At 45.1% G+C, this 21,242-nt stretch overlaps 1 protein-coding gene across 1 annotated transcript in view; it reads left to right on the forward strand.

Moving 5' to 3' along the window:
• Positions 1-6,882: 6,882 nt before the first annotated feature.
• COL20A1 (collagen type XX alpha 1 chain) overlaps positions 6,883-21,242 on the forward strand; it is a 215,614-nt gene continuing 201,254 nt past the window's right edge. Inside the window, exons 1-2 of the mRNA XM_048497920.1 lie at positions 6,883-7,028; positions 19,232-19,313. Of these exons, the coding sequence (XP_048353877.1) occupies positions 7,014-7,028; positions 19,232-19,313 (97 nt within the window). The 5' untranslated portion in view covers positions 6,883-7,013. The remainder of the gene's footprint in view (positions 7,029-19,231; positions 19,314-21,242) is intronic.

The raw sequence follows: 21,242 nt of genomic DNA on the forward strand, positions 1-21,242 counted from the left end.
AGATGAGACATCATCTCCTGTTTCTGAGCAGATGTTCAGGGAAGGGGAAGCGTGGGGGGGGAGGGGGGAGGGAGGCTTTTCTCACTGACTGCAAAAGAACACGGGTTGCAGACATGCAACTTTGGTACCAGAGGTAAGGTGAAGGCAGATGCAATACAAAATGAGATCATGGGGCCGGATGCTTCAAGCCAGAGGCATGCCAGGGGAAAATGGCGCCCGGAGACAAATTGTCTCCACGACACCCCCCAGGCTCTGCCCCTGCCCTGCCCACCTCGGCTCCGCCCCCACTGCCCTCGACCCTGCCCATGTCACCATGGACATGGGCAAGGTTTAGGGTGCCCACCTCCCCCCCAGACTCCCCCTGCCGGCTGGGCTTCCAGCCGGCAGCCTGTAGTCTCTTCTGACCTCCCCCCCAGGCAGGGCTTGGGGTGCAGGAAGTCCCACCCCTTCCTGCTCCCCAAGCCCCACCCCCAGCCTCAGTGCTTATAAAAGAAGGTCTCCGAGGCTGTGGCTTCAGTCTCTTCTGGCCTACCCGGAGGGGAGGTCAGAAGAACTACAGGCTGCCGACTGGGAGCCCAGCCGGGGGGGGGGAAGGGAGGGAGGAGTCCAGGGCAGGGTTGAGGGGGCTTGGAGGCAGCAGGAAGTCCTGCTGTCTTGTCATTTTTGCGTGCCTCAGACGGGGTCGAAGCACGCGAAAACGACGAGACAGCAGGACTTCCTGGTCATGTGGGGGGCCCGATTTTGCGCCCCCATGTGACCAGAAGAGTGGCCGATTTTGCGCCCCCCACATGACCAGAAGAGTAGCGCCCAGGGACAAGGGGTACCCTTGTCCCTAGGCAGAGGGTACCCCTTGTCCCTAGGGTACCCCTTGTCCCTAGGCAGATACGCCACTGCTTCAAGCTCATCCTGAGATCAGCTTCCTCCTGGTTTTGCAATTTGAAATAGAAACATGACATGTCTGAATAAAATCCTGTTTCAGCTGCTGGAAGGGAAAGGGTCATTTCTTAGGCTTCGTTGCTGATCCCAAGGAGCGAGAAAACAGCTGCAAGAACACCTGAAGATCTGGGAAGCAGAGAAGCATGGGAAATGTAGTCAATAGATTGCGCAGCCGCTGAAGATGTTTTCAAAACGTTTTAGCCAGAGAATTGCTTTAAAAGGGGGGTCCGTTTAAAACATTTTGAGGCTTGAAATAAAACCTGATGTCTTTCCAGACATGCGACTTCAACAGTTAGCTCTTGCTTGACTGAATGAAGCAGAAATTTGTAAAATCCTTACAAGTCTCCTTCTTTGGAGGTTTTTGAACAGAGGCTGGATGGCCATTTGTCAGGACTGTTGTGATGATGTATTCCTGCATGGCAGGGGGTTGGACTAGATGGCCCTTGTGGGTCTCTTCCAACTCTATGATTTTATGATTTTAAATCAAGTCCTCCTTTGCCCTTGAAGTCCCTTCCTTTCTTGAAACCGCGCCCTCCTCTTCACTTCCAAAATTCAGGTATTTCCCTGCAGAGCAGGCAACCTTATAGCCAAGGATGCTATAGTTTGGCTGTTGTGGGCTTTCCGGGCTGTGTGGCCGTGGTCTGGTAGATCTTGTTCCTAACGTTTCGCCTGCATCTGTGGCTGGCCTCTTCAGAGGTGTATCACAGAGGGAAGTCTGTGACACACTGTGTCCAGACTTCCCTCTGTGATACACCTCTGAAGAGGCCAGTCGTAGATGCAGGCGAAACATTAGGGACAAGAACATAAGAACATAAGAACAAACCAGCTGGATCAGACTGGAGTCCATCTAGTCCAGCACTCTGCTACTCGCAGTGGCCCACCAGGTGCCTTTGGGAGCTCACATGCAGGATGTGAAAGCAATGGCCTTCTGCGGCTGTTGCTCCCGAGCACCTGGACTGTTAAGGCATTTGCAATCTCAGATCAAAGAGGATCAAGATTGGTAGCCATAGATCGACTTCTCCTCCATAAATCTGTCCAAGCCCCTTTTAAAGCTATCCAGGTTAGTGGCCATCACCACCTCCTGTGGCAGCATATTCCAAACACCAATCACACGTTGCGTGAAGAAGTGTTTCCTTTTATTAGTCCTAATTCTTCCCCCCAGCATTTTCAATGGATGCCCCCTGGTTCTAGTATTGTGAGAAAGAGAGAAAAATGTCTCTCTGTCAACATTTTCTACCCCATGCATAATTTTATAGACTTCAATCATATCCCCCCTCAGCCGCCTCCTCTCCAAACTAAAGAGTCCCAAACGCTGCAGCCTCTCCTCATAAGGAAGGTGCTCCAGTCCCTCAATCATCCTTGTTGCCCTTCTCTGCACTTTTTCTATCTCTTCTACAAGGTCTACCAGACCACAGCCGCACAGCCATGAAAGCCTTCAACAATACAATGCTATAGTTTGTTTCCCCGGCAGATCTTTTACAGGAAGTTTTTTCCCCCTAACTCTAGAAGCAATAGGAAAAATATTCCCTGAGAAATTTCTGTTTGCTGGGCAACGCCAAAGGCAAAGGAGGTCTCTCTGAAGGAAAACGTTGCTGTCAAGAGCAAAAAATAAAAATAAAAAATCTGGGCCTGTACCAGAAAGTCATTCTCATGGCAGATGTGTGAGCACTAATTTAACAGGCATTGGATAGATTCAATTAACTGCCAATCCACTTGTCATGGTCTAGGCAGCAGAAATAAATCATTTTGTTTTGTGTACTAATGTTCATTTTGACAGGCTCAAAAGAGTCTCAGTCAATTAATTTTCCTTGCTCGAGACTCATTTGTTCAATATCCCGTCATACAGTGTGCAAATCTGAGTGGAAAGAAAGAGGGAAAGCACACTGTGTTCTTACTTAGCAAAGCCATTCAACAACTAAAGAATAAATGCTGAAGAAAACACTTATTAAAGGGACGTGTATAGATTTCAAATATACTAAGGATATTCCTAAGAATGTAATAAACATGATTAATAAGTTTTGATATGCGTCAGCTGTCCTTATTTACCAAAACTTCAATCTAGTAGTTCTCATGTCTTGTTAAAGTCTGTTCCTGTTTTGCTTTCGAGGAATTTATCAGGGATGTACTTGACCGTTTTGTATAAAAATATTAATTTTGTACCACGCTCTCCATTATGGATTTCTGAGGTGGTTCACGGCATACACATTAATTATTATTTAGCATAATAAATCCAAAGATCAACAAAGGCATTAAAATAAATCAAATAACAATCAGTTTAGGAGGTTGGAGGCAAAAGGAAGAAAATGGAGACAATGCCAGGAGCAGCAGTGGCGTGGGAGGTTAAGAGCTCGTGCATCTAATCTGGAGGAACCGGGTTTGATTCCCAGCTCTGCCGCCTGAGCTGTGGAGGCTTATCTGGGGAATTCAGATTAGCCTGTGCACTCCCACACACGCCAGCTGGGTGACTTTAGGTTAGTCACAGCTTTTCGGAGCTCTCTCAGCCCCACCCAACTCACAGGGTGTTTGTTGTGAGGGTGGAAGGGCAAGGAGATTGTAAGCCCCTTTGAGTCTCCTGCAGGAGAGAAAGGGAGGATATAAATCCAAACTCCTCCTCCTCTTCTTCTTCTTTTTCTTCTTCTTTTTATTTTTCTTCTTCTTTTTCTTCTTCTTTTTCTTCTTCTTCTTTTTCTTCTTCTTCTTCAACAGCAGTGAAGTACCACTGTTTTCTGGTACAGCAGAAAGAAGGACTGTGATCCCTTCCACACATGCAGAATAAGGCACTTTCAATCCACTTTCAATGCACTTTGCAGCTGGAATTTACTGTGCGGAATAGCAAAATCCACTTACAAACAATTGTGAAAGTGGATTGAAAGTGCATTATTCCGCATGTGCGGAAGGGGCCAGGCCAGTGTCTCGCATCATAAAACCAGAGTAAAAGACACGGGCCCCATAAAGGGCTGCCAAGTTGGGAGGTTTGAGGGCTTAGGCCAGGAAAGGGAGGGATTTTGCAGGGGAGAGGGACCTCAGTGGGGTATATAATATCAATGGTCCATTTTGCACAGCTAAAAAAAGATGTCTGTGAGACATCTTAAAAAGAGGCAATCCCTTCTTTTCAAGCCGCACGCCCAAAGTAAGACATCCTGGGTGAAGGGCAATAGGTATATTTACAACATATAATCCTGTCAAGCAGAGTAACGAGCAGAAATGTGGATTGTGTGGCACGTTAAATTAGAATAGTTATCTCTCAAAAGACCAGCCGTTTTACCTCAGAAGTTCATAAACATAAGGAGAGCTTTAACTGAGAGAGAGAAAATAAACAGTATATACATATCAACAAAGTATCACATACATATCATTACATTCATGGCTCATTGTTTGTTACAGTTTGGTTGTGACAATAAGCTTATATAGTATCTTTAGTCAAAGCACTTTGACATGGCATTGGTTAGCAGTACACAGAGAAACCTCTTTTCTCTCAGTCTGTCAGGGAACAACAACTACCAACGGTTTTTAACTGTCACCTTTAGAATGTTCGGGCAGCTTCCCAGAATTCCCTGCTGCTTATGCTTCTGCTGTATACAAACAAGGCTGAAAATTCCAACACTGGGAACATCTTAAAAACAGGCAGTTTCTGGTGTGCTTGCCAGACCGCAAAGGCATCAGAGGAGGAAAGAAGATGTTACCTGCTCTATGGTCAGTTTCGCCCAACCATTTTGCTCTATTGTCAGTTTCACCCAACATTTTGTGTTGCAGCTGAAGGGATTCTCCCTACCTCCATTTGCTGGAAGTTGCCCCAGGATGTTTGCTCTGCAGGCTCCGATCCTGGGCACCTTTTCAGCCCAAGAAGTAAATAGTTGTATTCAGCTGGTCCTGCTGATCCCAGCAAAATATAGTTTTCCTATTTTAAAAAAATTTTTTTGGAGGAGCTATCTTTGAAGACACATGAGAGAATCTCAGCTGCTTGGAGGATTCCCATTGAAAAGCAACGGGGCCATGGAGGATACATTTCTGACTGTGATTATGTAAGGGAAGCCCAAGGCATATAAATCTGTGTTGTTACAAGAGGCACAAGAGGCACAACTGGCAGGCACCATGTTGGGAACAGTGGTGGGATCCAAAAATTTTAGTAACAGGTTCCCATGGTGGTGGGATTCAAACTGTGGCATAGTGCCAAAGGGGCTGGGCGGGACATGATGGGGACGTGGCCGGGCATTCCGGGGGGTGGCATTCCTGGGCGGGGCTGTGGCAAGGACACAGCCGCTGCACCAGTCCTTGGATGGGAAACGAATGCACGCAGGCGCAGGCTGCCACGCATGCCGGTGCACCTCCTGCTAGACTGCTTCAAGTTCTGCGCGCTACTGCTGAGAGGAGGGGCGTAACTAAGGCAAAAATCACGTGGCAAAATCACCAATTAGTAACCTCCTCTCGGCACACACAAATAATTAGTAACCTACTCTCGGGAATCTGTGAGAACCTGCTGGATCCCACCTCTGGTTGGGGATCCCTGCCCAAGATGGTGGTAGCACACACCTCACATGTCACAAGCTGGTAATCAAAGACAGATTTTGAATTGTGAATGTAATATCCCACAACAGTCTCCTGGAAGAGTCGTCATGGCAACTGACTTCAGCATAATGCTGGATATATTTGTATTAATGTCCATTTCAGGTATGGCCCACTAAGGTCAACCAGCAGGCTTTCTTCATTTCCTCTCTACCACCAAGACTAACGTTTCAAGATGAGATTTGTTCAGGCATGACTCAATGGGCGGTAGACCTGCCCTCCATAGTCCCAATGCTTACATTTTTCATGGTGTGTGCTTTTGGCGTTGGGAAGATTTTTGAAGTCCTAATGCAAATTTTAATCCCAGGAAGTCTGGCTGCGTCTTTCCCTGCAGTTCTACCATTCTCACACTCCCTCCAAGGATTAGGATTGGACTTGGGAAAACGAAGGGAAAAGCAAAAGTCGATCGCTACTGAGGAGGCAGATCTTTGACATTTTATTTCCTGCTTCAAAACGTTTTAAAAGGTTTGGGAGGAAAGGGCCCGGAGTTACTTTGAAGTGCTGAAGATCGTTTCAGAGGATAGCCTTGCTAGCAGAGGTGGGATCCAGCAGGTTCTCACCAGTTCCCGAGAGGGGGTTACTAACTATTTGTGTGTGCCAAGAGGGGGTTACTAATTGGGTCCGCTTTTCCATCTCCACACCCTCGCCTCCCCGAGAGGCATCCTGCCTTTGAACGTGAAGGTTCCATATAGCAATTGCGATTGATAATGTAACTCCCTGAACTGGGTTAATCCCTTTCAGGTACTGCAATTCATTGATTCTCAGCCTTTCGTACCTTTCATCTCACCAGTCTCTATCAAAGAACCTGTGTGTTTCACCATTGCTGTGTTCAGATTTGTGAGTTGGGGCATTTTCTATAATGTGATGATGATTTAGAAATGACCTGGTGCAAAAAAAAATTTTTGGGGTCGTGATGGGGTGGCTGCCCATGGGGGGGGCATCCAACTCAGGTTTTGCCCAGGGCTCAGGTTGGCCTAGGTACGCCTCTGCCCCCTTTGCTGAGGGGGGGCTGGCGAGGGAACCTGTTACTAAAATTTTTGGATCCCACCACTGCATGCTAGTCTTGAGTAGAACAGCTAGAGTTCAGATCTAGAAATGAAGAAGATTTTTGAGAATACGACCTTTTGATGGCCAAAGCTCTCTTGGTCAGACAGTTACAAAGAGAGCTTTGATTCGTGAAAGCTCATACCCTCTAAAATCTTGCTGATATCTGAAGGGCTGCTGGACTAGAGTTTGTTTAAAGTGCAAAAGATCGTTCAGGGTAAATGGTGGGGGAATCTCTCTCTCTCTCTCTCTCTCTCTCTCTCTCTCTCTCTCTCTCTCTCTCTCTCTCTCTCTCTCTCTCTCTCTCTCTCTCAGGATATTGACGTCTGAGCAAGAAAACTTCCAAAAGGAAAAAAAAAGACAGAGAAAAAAACTCTCCAAGGCAGCAGACAAGCCTCTGGCTTCTTTCCTGGGATATTAAGAATGTGCTCAGATTCTTCGGACCATCCCAGCCAACGTTGGGGAGAACCATGCAAAGAAACAAGGTTAGTGGCATTTGCAGTCATTTGGAAACGTGCCCTGCTTCAGGCTGTCTTTTAGTTCTGTGATGCTTGGCACGGTGGTGCCAAGAATTGGGGTGCAAGGTGGGGCAGCTGGGTCATTTAGCTCGGTTTTCATGGCTATGAAGTCACAACTAAATGTGAAGTCTCTTTCTCACAATACTAGAACCAGGGGGCATACATTGAAAATGCTGGGGGGAAGAATTAGGACTAATAAAAGGAAACACTTCTTCACACGTGTGATTGAGGTTTGGAATATGCTGCCACAGGAGGTGTTGATGGCCACTAACCTGGATAGCTTTAAAAGGGGCTTGGACAGATTTATGGAGGAGAAGTCGATCTATGGCTACCAATCTCGATCCTCTTTGATCTGAGATTGCAAATGCCTTAGCAGACCAGGTGCTCGGGAGCAACAGCCGCAGAAAGCCATTGCTTTCACCTCCTGCATGTGAGCTCCCAAAGGCACCTGGTGGGCCACTGCGAGTAGCAGAGAGCTGGACTAGATGGACTCTGGTCTGATCCAGCTGGCTTGTTCTTATGTTCTTATGTTCTTATGTGTAAGCTTACAGAAGGATTCAGGTGTATTTCCTCTGCCCCATCAAGGGCCCTTCAAAGATAATCCCGGCCAACCTTAGTGGACTGTTGTAAGAATTCCTGCAGTGTATATATATATATAAATACTCTGCGATGAAAGGTAAACATCCTTCCAGCATCTTTTGGGACTCCCTTTGTTAAAAGTTCTGGTGGATATCTTTGGAGTTGAATAGTCACTTGGAAGTCTGCGAGTAGTGGATTGGAAGCGAAGCTCAATCGAGGGACTCTTATTCTTGTTTGTTTTGTCACTTCGCACAACATTTCTGATAAAGGACAATATATAAAGTATAAAGTCACCATCCGAAGTCTTTTCACGCGGCCCTTCTCTGGCGATCAGACTTTTATTCATTTGAATCAATATACAGTCTCTCCTTTGTTACCGGTGGACACTCTTCAACTTAATACTTTGTAGATGATGGCTTAATTGTTAGACGGGGCTACGGTAGCAACACTGGTGCCGTTTTAGACTGACCAGGTGGATTTATTACCTGTGTTGTGTTTGTTGTGGTGAATAAGAGGCGCATTCCGCACATGCAGAATAATGAACTTTCAAACTGCTTTCAGTGCTCTTTGAAGCTGTGCGGAATAGCAAAATCCGCTTGCAAATAGTTGTGAAAGTGGTTTGAAAACGCATTATTTTGCGTGTGCGGAAGGGGCCAGAATGAGATTTCGCCCCCCCCCCCCATCACCACCTCCACCCACCCAAATGCAATATTAATTCCATCTCCTGTAATCCATGATTGGGGCTTACACAGGGATAGGGATGTGCCTAAAATATCTTTAAAATATATACTTTGTACGCTGTAACCTAATCTGATTCAGACTCTTTGCGACTGGGGTTATAAGAAATTCATTCAGGTATTATTTCTGGGTTGCTACTTTTTATTTGTGGAGGAAGCACAGTTCTGGTAGGGTCTTATGTTGGCTGTTGTGAGGTTTTTGTCGGCTGCATGGCTGTGGTCTGGTCGTTTTAGCTCCTAATGCATCACCCGCATTTCCGGCTGGCATCTTCAAGAGGCATCTCACGGTAAGGTGTGGAGTGTTTTCCACACTGCGCCATGGAAAGAAACGCATCTTACATGGCATACCCCTGAAGATGCCTGCCATAGATTGCAGGCAAAATGTTAGGGTAGGCTGACCAGCCGTCCCGCTTTTGGCGGGACCGTCACGCCTTTGGACAATTTGTCCCGCGTCCCGCGGGTTCTACAAATTGTCCCGATTTTTGGGAGGCTGCTGCACTGCCTTGGGGGCGCAAGGCAGTGCAGCAGCCTCCCGTGCGCCCGGCCGCAGGAGCGCATGGCCTTCTGGGGCTTGCCGTTTGCCGCTCTGTCACAGGGCGGCAAACGGCAAGCCCCAGAAGCCTGTGTGCTCCTGCGGCCGCGTGTGTGCGCATGCGCGGCCACTTCCCCGTCCCGGATTACAAAGGTGACCATCTGGTCACCTTATGTTAGGAGCTAAAATGCTGGACCATGATGACACAGCCTGCAAAATCCATAGTACCCAGTTGATTCTGGCTGCGGCAGCTTTTGGCAATACATTAACGATTTGTTCTATTTGGCTTTTCACTTGATTCAGATGGCATTTAGCATGATTGTACCCCTAGCTTCAGGAATCCAACTTGCCAAATAAGGCAGATAGTTATGCTCACTTGGAGGCTGCTTTTAATGATTTCTGATGCTGTGGTATGTGTTTGTATCATTCCGTGCTTATTTTTTTCTGAGAAATTGCTGTTTTAATAGTTCTTTTCTTTTATGTTGACGACGAATGCATGCAAGCAGGCTTTATTTATTTGTGTTGTCGAAGGCTTTCGCGGTCGGATTCAACTGGTTCTGGTGGGTTTTCCGGGCAGTGTGGCCGTGGTCTGGTGGATCTTGTTCCTAACGTTTTGCTTGCATCTGTGGCTGGCATCTTCAGAGGTGTATCACAAAGGGAAGTCTGTTACACACTGTGATACACCTCTGAAGATACCAGCCACAGATGCAGGCGAAACGTTAGGAACAAGATCCATCAGATCATGGCCCCACAGCCCGGAAAAAACCCCAGAACCACTTCGTTTGTTTGTTTGATTCACCTTTAGAGCTTCTGATTTTTTTAAAAAAGAATGGCTAGAAATGTCATTCATGGCTCTTTCCCATCAGCAGGTGTAGTTTGACCCTTAGAGTTGGGAAAGTGAAGAGCTGGGAAATGCCCCCCACCTCTTCATAATTCCGTTCTGAGACTCAGTGCATAGACTTTGCTCAAATTGGCTGCCATCTTTAGAACATAAGAACATAAGAACTAGCCTGCTGGATCAGACCAGAGTCCATCTAGTCCAGCACTCTGCTACTCACAGTGGCCCACCAGGTGCCTTTGGGAGCTCACCTGCAGGATGTGAAAGCAATGGCCTTAAGAACATAAGAAAGAGCCTGCTGGATCAGACCAGAGTCCATCTAGTCCAGCACTCTGCTACTCGCAGTGGCCCCTAAGGTGCCTTTGGGAGCTCACCTGCAGGATGTGAAAGCAATGGCCTCTTGCTGCTGCTGCTGCTCCCAAGCACCTGGTCTGCTAAGGCATTTGCAATCTCAGATCAAGGAAGACGAAGAAGAAGAGTTTGGATTTATATCCCCCCTTTCTCTCCTGTAGGAGACTCAAAGGGGCTTACAATCTCCTTGCCTTTCCCCCCTCACAACAAACACCCTGTGAGGTAGGTGGGGCTGAGAGAGCTCCGAGAAGCTGTGACTAGCCCAAGGTCACCCAGCTGGCATGTGTGGGAGTGCACAGGCTAATCTGAATTCCCCAGATAAACCTCCACAGCTCAGGCAGCAGAGCTGGGAATCAAACCCGGTTCCTCCAGATTAGATACATGAGTTCTTAACCTCCTACGCCACTGCTGCTCAAGATTGGTAGCCCTAGGTCGACTTCTCCTCTATAAATCTGTCCAAGCCCCTTTTAAAGCTATCCAGGTTAGTGGCTATCACAGATGATACAGATGATTGCAGATGATACAACAGTGATTGGTCTCATTCGAGACAACGATGAAACCGCATACAGACGGGAGGTTGAACAACTAGCCTCGTGGTGCCACTGGAACAATCTAGAACTGAACACACTTAAAACCGTAGAAATGGTGGTAGATTTCAGGAGAAACCCTCCCATCCTACCTCCTCTCACAATACTAGACAACACAGTATCAACAGTAGAGACCTTTAAATTTCTAGGCTCCATCATATCTCATGACCTAAAAAATGGTCACCTAATATCAAAAAATGTCATCAAAAAAAGCACAACAAAGAATGTTCTTCTCTGCGCCAACTCACAGGAAGCTCAAACTGCCAAAGGAGCTGCTGATACAGTTCTACAGAGGGAATCCATTGAGTCTGTCATCTGCACCTCTATAACTGTGTGGTTTGGTTCTGCAACCCAACAAGATGCGACACAGACTTCCAGAGGGAATAATCAGGAACTGCAGAAAAAAAACAATTGGGCTGCTAACCTGCCTTCACATTGAGGGACCTGTATACCGTGCGAATCGGTCAAAAAAAAGGGGCTGTGAAAATATTTACTGACCCCTCGCATTCTGGACATAAACTGTTTCAACTCTTACCCTCTAAACGTCGCTACAGAGCACTGCACACCACGACAACTAGACATAAGAACAGTTTTTTCCCGAATGCCATCACTCTGTTAAACAAATAATTCCCTCGATAATGTCAAACTATTTATTATATACTTATTATATCATTACTGCACTACTTTTTTCATCATTCCTATTACCCATCTCCTCCCACTTATGACTGTATGACTGTAGCCTGTGCTGGCATTTTATTTTACATTTTATTTTATTTTATTTTATTTTATATGATTTTACATTTTATGTTTTTCATTACTACTGATTGTTTCCTGATTGCTGACTAGACCTATATGACAATCATTAAGTGCTGTACCTTATGATTCTTGACAAATGTATTTTTCTTTTATGTACACTGAGAGCATATGCACCGGAGACAAATTCCTCGTGTGTCCAATCACACTTGGCCAATAAAGATTCTATTCTATTCTATTCTATTCTATTCTATTCTATTCTATTCTATTCTACCTCCTGTGGCAGCATATGGCCTTTCGTTTGCAATGCTCACTTGAGCGGAAGCCAATTTTGAGAGGTGGGGTTGGAAATTTTTTCCAGTAGTCTCTCAGTAATACAGAGACACGTGTATTGGTTCAATGAAGCTGATAAACTTTTATTGCAATAATAGCGGGACAGTGTGCTGTAATCTGTCAAAACAATGTCCAAAGAATACAACGCAAGGAGCAATTTTTGTACAGTTTTCCAAGCAAGCAGTCAACTTTGCAAATACCTAATTGGTTGCATTTTGCCACCACCCAATTGTCTGCTGGAGATTGATCTGGTGTCAGTATTCACCACCGCCCGGGCCAATTGCAGGTTGGTACCCCCTATCTCCTATAGAGCAAAGGGTCTGTCTGCAGCTAGTTATCAGTGGGCCCAGGTATGATTCAGAAGAGCCTGTGTAACCTCTAACTGTGGGTTCTGTGGGGCAGAACTTGGAATGAGTTTGCAACAACAAATTTTAAAAACAAAATTTCTTAACATATAACATATAACATCAACATTTAACATCACACTTCAAGATCCTGTTCAGGTTGCATTTTCAAGTCCTTATATTTACAGTCTACTGATACTGCCAAGTCCAATTCTTCTTTGCAAGTGGGTTGGCTCCTGAAGACTCCAAGGGCTTGGTGGACAGGATTCAACATGATGAAGGTTTCCAGGAGAACTCTCACCCATTACAACCACAAAAAGAAACCCTGAAACAATAAACTCCAACATTTACAACATAGCAAAAAATAAACAACTACCTTCCCAGTAGTTCCCAACAACGCTGCAGTGACCTTAACAAGGTGTTAAGGGCTTATACAAATCAAGGTCCCAGTCTGGTAGCCTTGTCTCCTCCAAACTACATGAGCTCTGCAGCCTCTTGCTGCTTTGAGTCTCCACCCCTTACTGGGTCAACCCATTCTGAGCATGGGGGTTACACCTGTACAGGGCAGAACATCAGAATCACGTCACATACTCCATGTTTTCTCAGATAATACATTCGTTGGTTCAAAACATGATAATATCGGCAATATGTACGTGACAGCTTTCACTTGAGTCTTGTCTCTGTTCCTTTTGGACCCTGACACAATCTTGCAATTTGCCTTACAATCTAACATTTCCTACAACAGCACCATTTTATTCACTGAATCACAGGTCCGTGAGGAAGCTTCTGGCATTCAAACTTGTGCAAAGCAAAAAAATAAAAGGCAAATTTATATGAATTACAAGTGCAATCAAGCCTCTATAAAACTATAATAATAATAATTATAACCCCATGAAACCACTGGCAGAAGAGTGCTTAAAAACAGCTTAAAACAGCCAGCAGCTGATTGCCTGCAGATGCAAAATATTTATCAAGCCAAATATACAGATTTTTTTTTAAAAAAAAACTCAATTAGAATTAAAATAGTTCAGCAGATAAGGGAGGGCGGACCCTACAGTAATGGAGAGCGTTGCACGATTGTGCTACAAGTGAAAAGCTATGCAAGTCTGGAGCAGAGGTGGGATCCAGGAGGTTCTCACAGGTTCCCGAGAGTAGGTTACTAATTATTTGTGTGGGCCGAGAGGGGGTTACTAATTGGTGATTTTGCCACGTGATTTTTGCCTTAGTTACGCCCCTCCTCTCAGCAGTAGCGCGCAGAACTGGAAGCAGTCTAGCAGGAGGTGCACCGGCGTGCGTGGCAGCCTGCGCCTGCATGCATTAGTTTCCCCGCCCAAGGACTGGCGCAGCGGCTGCGTCCTTGCCACAGCCCCGCCCAGGAATGCCCCGCCCCGGAATGCCCGGCCATGCCCCCGTCATGCCTCACCCAGCTCCATTGGCGCTACGCCACAGTTTGAATCCCACCACCATGGGAACCTGTTATTAAAATTTTTGGATCCCACCACTGGTCTGGAGGGTGTATAGATTGTAAAGACCAGCAATAAGCACGTGTGAGAAGGTGCCCGTGAGGTGCCTGAAAAGTCGGGCTTTCACGGCAGATGGTCAGCATTTCAAAATAGGGTTTTTAGGCAGAACCTGGAAACCAGTGGGAAAAGTAAGTGATAAGGATATGTAGGAGTGAGTGATGCTGGCTGCAACTTTACAAAACTTCCAAGGAAAACCTGGAAATGGTGTAGGGCAGCTCTGGGAATCACCAGAACCTCTATGGTAACCATAGAGTTTCCAGCGATTCCTAGAGTTACCCTATGTCACTTCTGGTAAAAACCATAGGGATGCAGCTGACACCACCGTTTAAAAAAGAATTCTGGCACTGCTCAGAGTGGTGGAGGCAACTAGGACTGCCAGTGGGAAGTCTTCTGTCATTTTGCTGGTGATCCCTGGCCCCTCAATGATGCGGCGGGCCTCCACCCGGGCCAGAGCTTTTACAACTCTGGCCCCTGCCTGGTGGAACGCTCTCCCTCCAGCTGTGCGGGCCCTGTGGGATCTTCATGAGTTCCGCAGGGCCTGCAAGACTGAGCTGTTCCACTGGGCCTTTGGGGAGGCTGGCCGCTGATGCCCCCCCCCATAACATCAGTGGATCCTGCCGCCCCCTCCCTCCCCCTCTTTTAGGGGATTTGATAGTAGGTCGCCATCTGTTGCGCTTGGTATTTGGAAGCTGCATTTTAATGGGGTTTGGTTTAAATGAGTATAGAGCCATAATTATTATTAATTAATTTTGATATTTATTGACTCTATCTGTGTATCTTGTTTATCTTGTTGTTCACCGGTATACAAGTATAATAAATAAATAAATAAATAAATAAATAAATAAATAAATAAATAAATAAATAAATAAATAAAATAGTAGGAGGATTGACAGCCCTACCTTAAATTAAGACCAATGGGAAGCCAATGTGGATTTTCTAGATCTAGGCAGTTTGTGCCCTACAAGCCACTACAACTGGTACACACATGCAAGGGAAAGAGTGGTCAGGTTACTGAAGTGGTAGACTGCACTGCACTATTGCAGACATAAGGAGGATGCCATTTTATAACGCTCCCTTGTGTGAAACATTCCCTGCAAATATAAAACCCTCATAGGATGCAAAGATAGAGCAGGTGGAATCTATCTGCCTCGCAGAATGGAATTCACTGCCTCGGAATGTGGCTATTGTGGGGTTTCATTCCCTATAGCAGGAATCAACTGGTTGTTGTGGGTTTTCCAGGCTGCATGGCTGCGGTCTGGTAGTTTTTGCTCCTAATGTTTTGCCCATGCCTATGGCTGGCATCTTCAGAGGCACGTCACGGTAAAATGTGTTTCTTACTGTGCCAAAGAGCATTCCAGCATTCCTCCAAAATGGTCAGATGGACATGTAACCTCTATCTGTGGGTTCTGTGGGGCAGAACTTGGAATGAGTTTGCAACACCAAATTTTAAAAAACGAAATGGTTTACTTTCTTAACATATAACATCAAACATCAACATTTAACATCACACTTCAAGGTCCTGTTCAGGTTTCATTTTCAAGTCCTTATATGTACAGTCTATTGATATTGCCAAGTCCAATTCTTCTTTGCAAGTGGGTTGGCTCCTGAAGACTCCAAGGGCTTGGTGAACAGGATTCAACATGATGAAGGTTTCCAGGAGAACTCTCACCCATGACAAACACAAAAAGAAACCCTGAAACAATAAACTCCAACATTTACAACATAGCAAAAAATAAACAACTACCTTCCCAGTAGTTCCCAACAACATTGCAGTTACCTTAACAAGGTTTTAAGGGCTTATACAAATCAAGGTCCCAGTCTGGTAGCCTTGTCTCCTCCAAACTACATGAGCTCTGCAGCCTCTTGCTGCTTTGAGTCTGCACCCCTTACTGGGTCAACACATTCTGAACATGGGGGTTACAGACACACTTGATTTTGCTTTTTTTCATTCGATCCTGATGACAGCTGTGTAATGTAGATGATGCTGATGAAAAGCAACTGGCCCAAGATTGCCCAGCTTGCTTTACAGCGAGCTGAGATTTGAACTCAGGTCTTCTAGAATCTAATCCAACACTCTACCTTCCTTGGTAAGGGGGAACAGCTAGTTCATGTACCTGCTCTTTCAGAGGACACGTTAAGGGAAGAACGATTCCCAAATCACTAAATGGAAAGACTTATTGTGGTTGTTAGAGAAGCCATGGCGTTGTTTGGTTAAGGGTTAAGATATTTCTTTTTCTAAATTCCTCTTTATCCGAATACAGTGGAACCTCGGTTATCGTTGACATCGGTTTTCATCGTTTTCGGTTTTCATTGATCCGCTTCCTGAAAATGTTGTCTCGCTTTTCGTTGTTTGCTTCAGTATTCATCGGTTTTCGTTGGCACGCGCGCACTATTTTCGCAAAAAAAAAAAAGGCTTGCCAGTGGAAGCCTTGGTTTTTGTCGGTTTTGGTTTTCGCTGGATTTTGCCAGACCGATTATCGACGAAAACTGAGGTTCCACTGTACTCTGTGAAACAACAGTCTTTTCCTTTTCCTCATTTTGGGAATTTGGAGTCAGTTTCTAACCACTTCCGTTCTTATCCAAAATTAATTTGAAGAGAAGAGGGTCAAGAAAGAAGGTTCTAAAAAACTACAGAATTTTACTTTGTAGATGCTATGGGGCAGGTAAGGTCTTCCTAAATCTTCCTCTCCTCATGCTCCAGCACCACCCTCTGGTATGTAAAAAAAAAACCCTGAAAGTTTTGAAGGTACAAAAGATTGTGGGCCTTTCCCCACTTCCCTTAAGCCCCGCGCTCCTCTCCTCAAGTAGCGTGGGGTCCCCCGGCACTCCCCACAACAGGGGCGGCGACAACGCAGCCACCCCGACACTGCCGCTGTTGCGCCCCCTCAGTGCGCGTCATTCCTGGCGCTCTTGGGCATTTCCCCACTTACCTTTGCTGCCCTTTGCGGTGTGCTACTCTCAGCACGCGTCATCTCTGGCGCGTGCCCAGGCATCCCCGTTTCGAGGAGTGCCAGGGATGCCGCACGCTGAGGGGGCACAATAGCGGCAGTGTTGGGGCGGCTGCGTTGTCGCCGCCCCTGTAGTGGGGAGTGCTGGGGGACCCCACGCTACTTGAGGAGAGTAGCGCAGGGCTTAAGGTGAGTGGGGAAAGGGCCTTTGTAAAAGGCGCCTTTTGATGACCCCACGCGGGGTCATGGGGACGCCTGGGCACGAGCCAGAAACGACGCGCGCTGAGAGCAGTGCGCGGCATAGCGGGGGTCGCGGTGAGTGGGGAAACGCCCTGTGTTGATTTATCTTCCAAGAGAAATCCCTCTGTTAGAACACAGCAGTAACAAAAGAGGATAAGAGGAATTGAGGGCTATGTGCCAAAAAGTGAATTTCGGAGAAAGAAATTCCACTCTCCATAACAAAGCTAGTCTGGAAAGGAAATGTTTTTGAGGATGTAGAATGTAAGCTGCAGTACTGCAGACAAAGCTCGGCTCACAACTTGAGTTTGATCCCAACAGAAGTTGGTTTCAGGTAGCTGGTTCCAGGTTGACTCAGCCTTCCAGCCTTCAGAATTCAATAAAAGGAGTACCCAGCTTGCTGGGGGTAAAGCGTAGAGACAAGGCAATTTCAAACCACCCTGTAAATGCAGTCTGCCTAGTAAACATCAGGATGTGATGTCACAGGGGACTAATTTGACTTTTTTACTGATTTTTTTTGGTAATGCATGATTTTTTGGGTAGTAGAAGAACCCACTGGTACTGAGTACCAGCTCCTCTTTTTTGGGTGGGGGGTCCCCATTTCTGAAAGGAAAATTGGTGGAAATCATGTATGACGACTTGCAGTTTTTAAAAAACCCCAAAAGCACTGAAGGTCTGGTACTCAACTTTGCTGCGGTTATCAATCAGGTTTTCAAGAATCCAGCTGCTAAATCCCCGATTCTCTCTCGCTCCCTTCTTGGCAGATATGTAGCTTCCAATTTACAATAAATCAAACGCACTTACCCCTTTCAGGTTAGACTCTGAATAATCATCCTCACAAATAATTTACATTAAAAAGCAGCATAAAGGACGGGCTGGTTCTGACCTGCATGAAATTTTGCTAATTGTTTCTTACAGCATTCTTTTTTCTTTTCAGATTCAAAGTGCAATTGGTTCTCCTTTGTCTCTGGTGTCTCTTCCTAACTCACTAACTCAAAGCTGACATGACCAGAGGGTAGTGTAGTTTTGCGTAGGGGGAATTATTTTATCTGTCTTGTGTTAGATTCCTTTTTGCTGTGAACTCTGATGAACATTATAGTATGGACAAGAAGCAATAATTAACAGATCTCTTTAGCCAGAGAAGGTGTTCATGATCAAAAGAGAGTTCCTTGGTTTTTCAATTTAAAACACTACAGGGTGAGGGTGAAAATGGATGGCTTTGTCATCCACTATAAATGGAGAGTTTTGGTTAGCCTCTCTGGAAACCCCCTCTACAGCTGCTGGTCTGGGGAAGTGGGGTTATTTTAATGTTATTTTTATTGTTGTTTTAATAGTTATATTTTATTTACAATGCTTTATTGTGTTTTTTTAATTGTTTTTAACCGGTGTAAGCCACCTAGAGATGCAAGTATGAGGTGGGGTATAATTTTAATGTTATTTTAATGTGATTTTTATTGTTGTTTTATTTCTTATATTTTATTTACAATGCTTTGTTGTGTTTTTTAATGGTTTTTAACCGGTGTAAGCCACCTAGAGATGCAAGTATGAGGCGGGGTATAATTTTAATGTTATTTTAATGTGATTTTTATTGTTGTTTTATTTCTTATATTTTATTTACAATGCTTTGTTGTGTTTTTTAATGGTTTTTAACCGGTGTAAGCCACCTAGAGATGCAAGTATGAGGCGGGGTATAATTTTAATGTTATTTTAATGTGATTTTTATTGTTGTTTTATTTGTTATATTTTATTTACAATGCTATGTTTGTTTGTTTGTTTATTTATTTATTTATTTATTTATTTATTTATTTATTTATTTATTTATTTATTGTTTCGATTTATAAACCGCCCCATCCTCTGGGGGCTCTGGGCGGTGTACAACATTCACATATACAATTAATTAAATCGATAACAACAATATAATACTAAAATCCATTAAAAGCTACTTAAAAACAGCGGTTAATATCATAATAGGTGCCCTGTTGTGTTTTTTAAATTGTTTTTAACTGGTGTAAGCCACCTAGAGATGCAAGTATGAGGCGTGGTTTAATTTTAATGTTATTTTAATGTGATTTTTATTGTTGTTTTATTTATATTTTATTTACAATGCTTTATTGTGTTTTTTAATTGTTTTTAACCGGTGTAAGCCACCTAGAGATGCAAGTATGAGGTGGGGTATAATTTTAATGTTATTTTAATGTGATTTTTATTGTTGTTTTATTTGTTATATTTTATTTACAATGCTTTATTGTGTTTTTTAATTGTTTTTAACCGGTGTAAGCCTCCTAGAGATGCAAGTATGAGGCGGGGTGTAATTTTTTATAAATTAATACAAAACAAATAACATTGTGGGTCAAGGTCTTGAGGCTGGTTAAAAGATCTTGATCTTGACAAAGCTCTTCTGTCTTCAGGTCACCCTGTTGGCTCGTGGGCTCTTCTGGATTCCCTGCATGATGCTTGTGAGTCACATCATTTTGCAGGTGTGTGGTCAAGGTAAGGAGGAAGCATGTCCTTTTCCCAGTTCATGTGTTAGATACTGTCATATAGTCCTTGGTTGCAAAGCTAAGGAAAAGTCGATAGGTATCCACGAGCTGGTAATAGCCAAGTTGTCTGTAGACAGGAGTTTTCTAGCCAAACAACCTACCTGTTGAACTATATTAATAATATTTTGAGTTGTTACCAAGAGAACAAAGATTGAATTGTATTCCAATTTATTATTGGTTGAAATATGACTCATTTTGTGAGTATAAGTATGCATTGGTGTCATTACGTTGTACACCCGCCTTGATTACTATGGTAGACCCACAGGGCATCCTTAGGGTCCCTCAACGAGCATCAGATGGAGTCAGCATGGTATAGTGCCGTGGTGGCGAACCTTTGGCACTCCAGATGTTATGGACTACAATTCCCATCAGCCCCTGCCAGCATGGCCAATTGGCAATGCTGGCAGAGGCTGATGGGAATTGTAGTCCATAACATCTGGAGTGCCAAAGGTTCACCACCACTGGTATAGTGGTTAATAGCAGTGGATTCCAACCTGGAGAACTGGTTTGATTCCCTGTTCCTCCACTTGAGTGGCAGATTCTAATCTGGAGAACCAGGTTTGATTCCCCACTCCTTCACATGAGCAGGGGATCAATCCAACTACTACTACTACTATTACTACTACTACTACTACTACTACTACTACTACTACTGGCATAGGAGGTTAAGAGCTCGTGTATCTAATCTGGAGGAACTGGGTTTGATTCTCCGCTCTGCCGCCTGAGCTGTGGAGGCTTATCTGGGGAATTCAGATTAGCTTGTGCACTCCCACACACACCAGTTGGTGACTCTTTGGGCTAAGAATCATACAGCTTCGGAGCTCTCTCTAGCTCCCACCCTCCACCTGCTACAGGGTGTAAGCCATGTTGTGAGGGGGGGACGGGCAAGGAGGTTGTAAGCCCCTTTGAGTCTCCTACAGACAGAAGGGGGGGGATATAAATTCCCAAACTCCTCCTCCTCCTCCTCCTCCTCCTCCTCCTCCTCCTCCTCCTCTTCTTCTTCTTCTTCTTCTTCTTCTTCTTCTTCTTCTTCTTCTTCTTCTTCTTCTGCTGCTGCTGCTGCTGCTGCTTCTGCTTCTGCTTCTGCTTCACCCCTCCCCTGCCCCAATACTCCAAAGGACTCAGTGTGGCCTACCCAGCCTTCAGGTGGGGTTTGGGAATTCCCTGGATTTACAGTTGAACTCCAAACTATCAGCTCCCCTGGAGAAAGCAGATTATGTGGAAGATGGGCTCTTTGGTCTTCTATCCCCAAATCTCCAAGAAATTCCCAACCTGGATCCAAAAAAACTATTCCCAATCAGTGCTCAATGGGGAGCTGGTAACCAGAGTTTCATCCTCTCTACCCAGTCACTAAACGAGATAACAGTTCACAGCAGAGAACGGGAGCCCAGCAGTGTGCCTTTCAAGCCCATGCAGCTTATTTGTATTTGGATGTTATGGGATGCTGGACAGTATCTTCATTTTCATGTTCAGCTGCCAACATTCCTGTGCCTTTATTTCGGGGATCCCTGAGTGACAGCCAAGAGCCGAGCTGGACCAGCAGAGCAGAAGACAGCTCCTTGTTTCATCCGGTCATGAATACCCTTTCTGTTCCCTCAGGCCATCTCTGCGTTTGCTCCGGCTAAGCAAAACAACCGGCCTGTCTGCAGCTTCCTCTGAGAAAGGAAGGCCCTTCTTTCTGCTTTGGCCTGGGCAGCGGGTGAATCTTGCCTTTGTCTCCTTCCATACAAACTAACTTCCTCTCAGGAAGCTTGCAAGAGATCTCTGAAAGGTTAAGGCACGCAGATGTGGGGATGGGTTGGTTCCTACCCTGTTTCCCCGAATATAAGACATCCCCTGAGAAAAAGACGTAGTAGAGGTTTTGCTGAAGTGCGAAATA

The sequence above is a fragment of the Sphaerodactylus townsendi genome, linkage group LG05 (assembly GCF_021028975.2).
Source record: "Sphaerodactylus townsendi isolate TG3544 linkage group LG05, MPM_Stown_v2.3, whole genome shotgun sequence".
Lineage (NCBI taxonomy): Eukaryota > Metazoa > Chordata > Lepidosauria > Squamata > Sphaerodactylidae > Sphaerodactylus > Sphaerodactylus townsendi.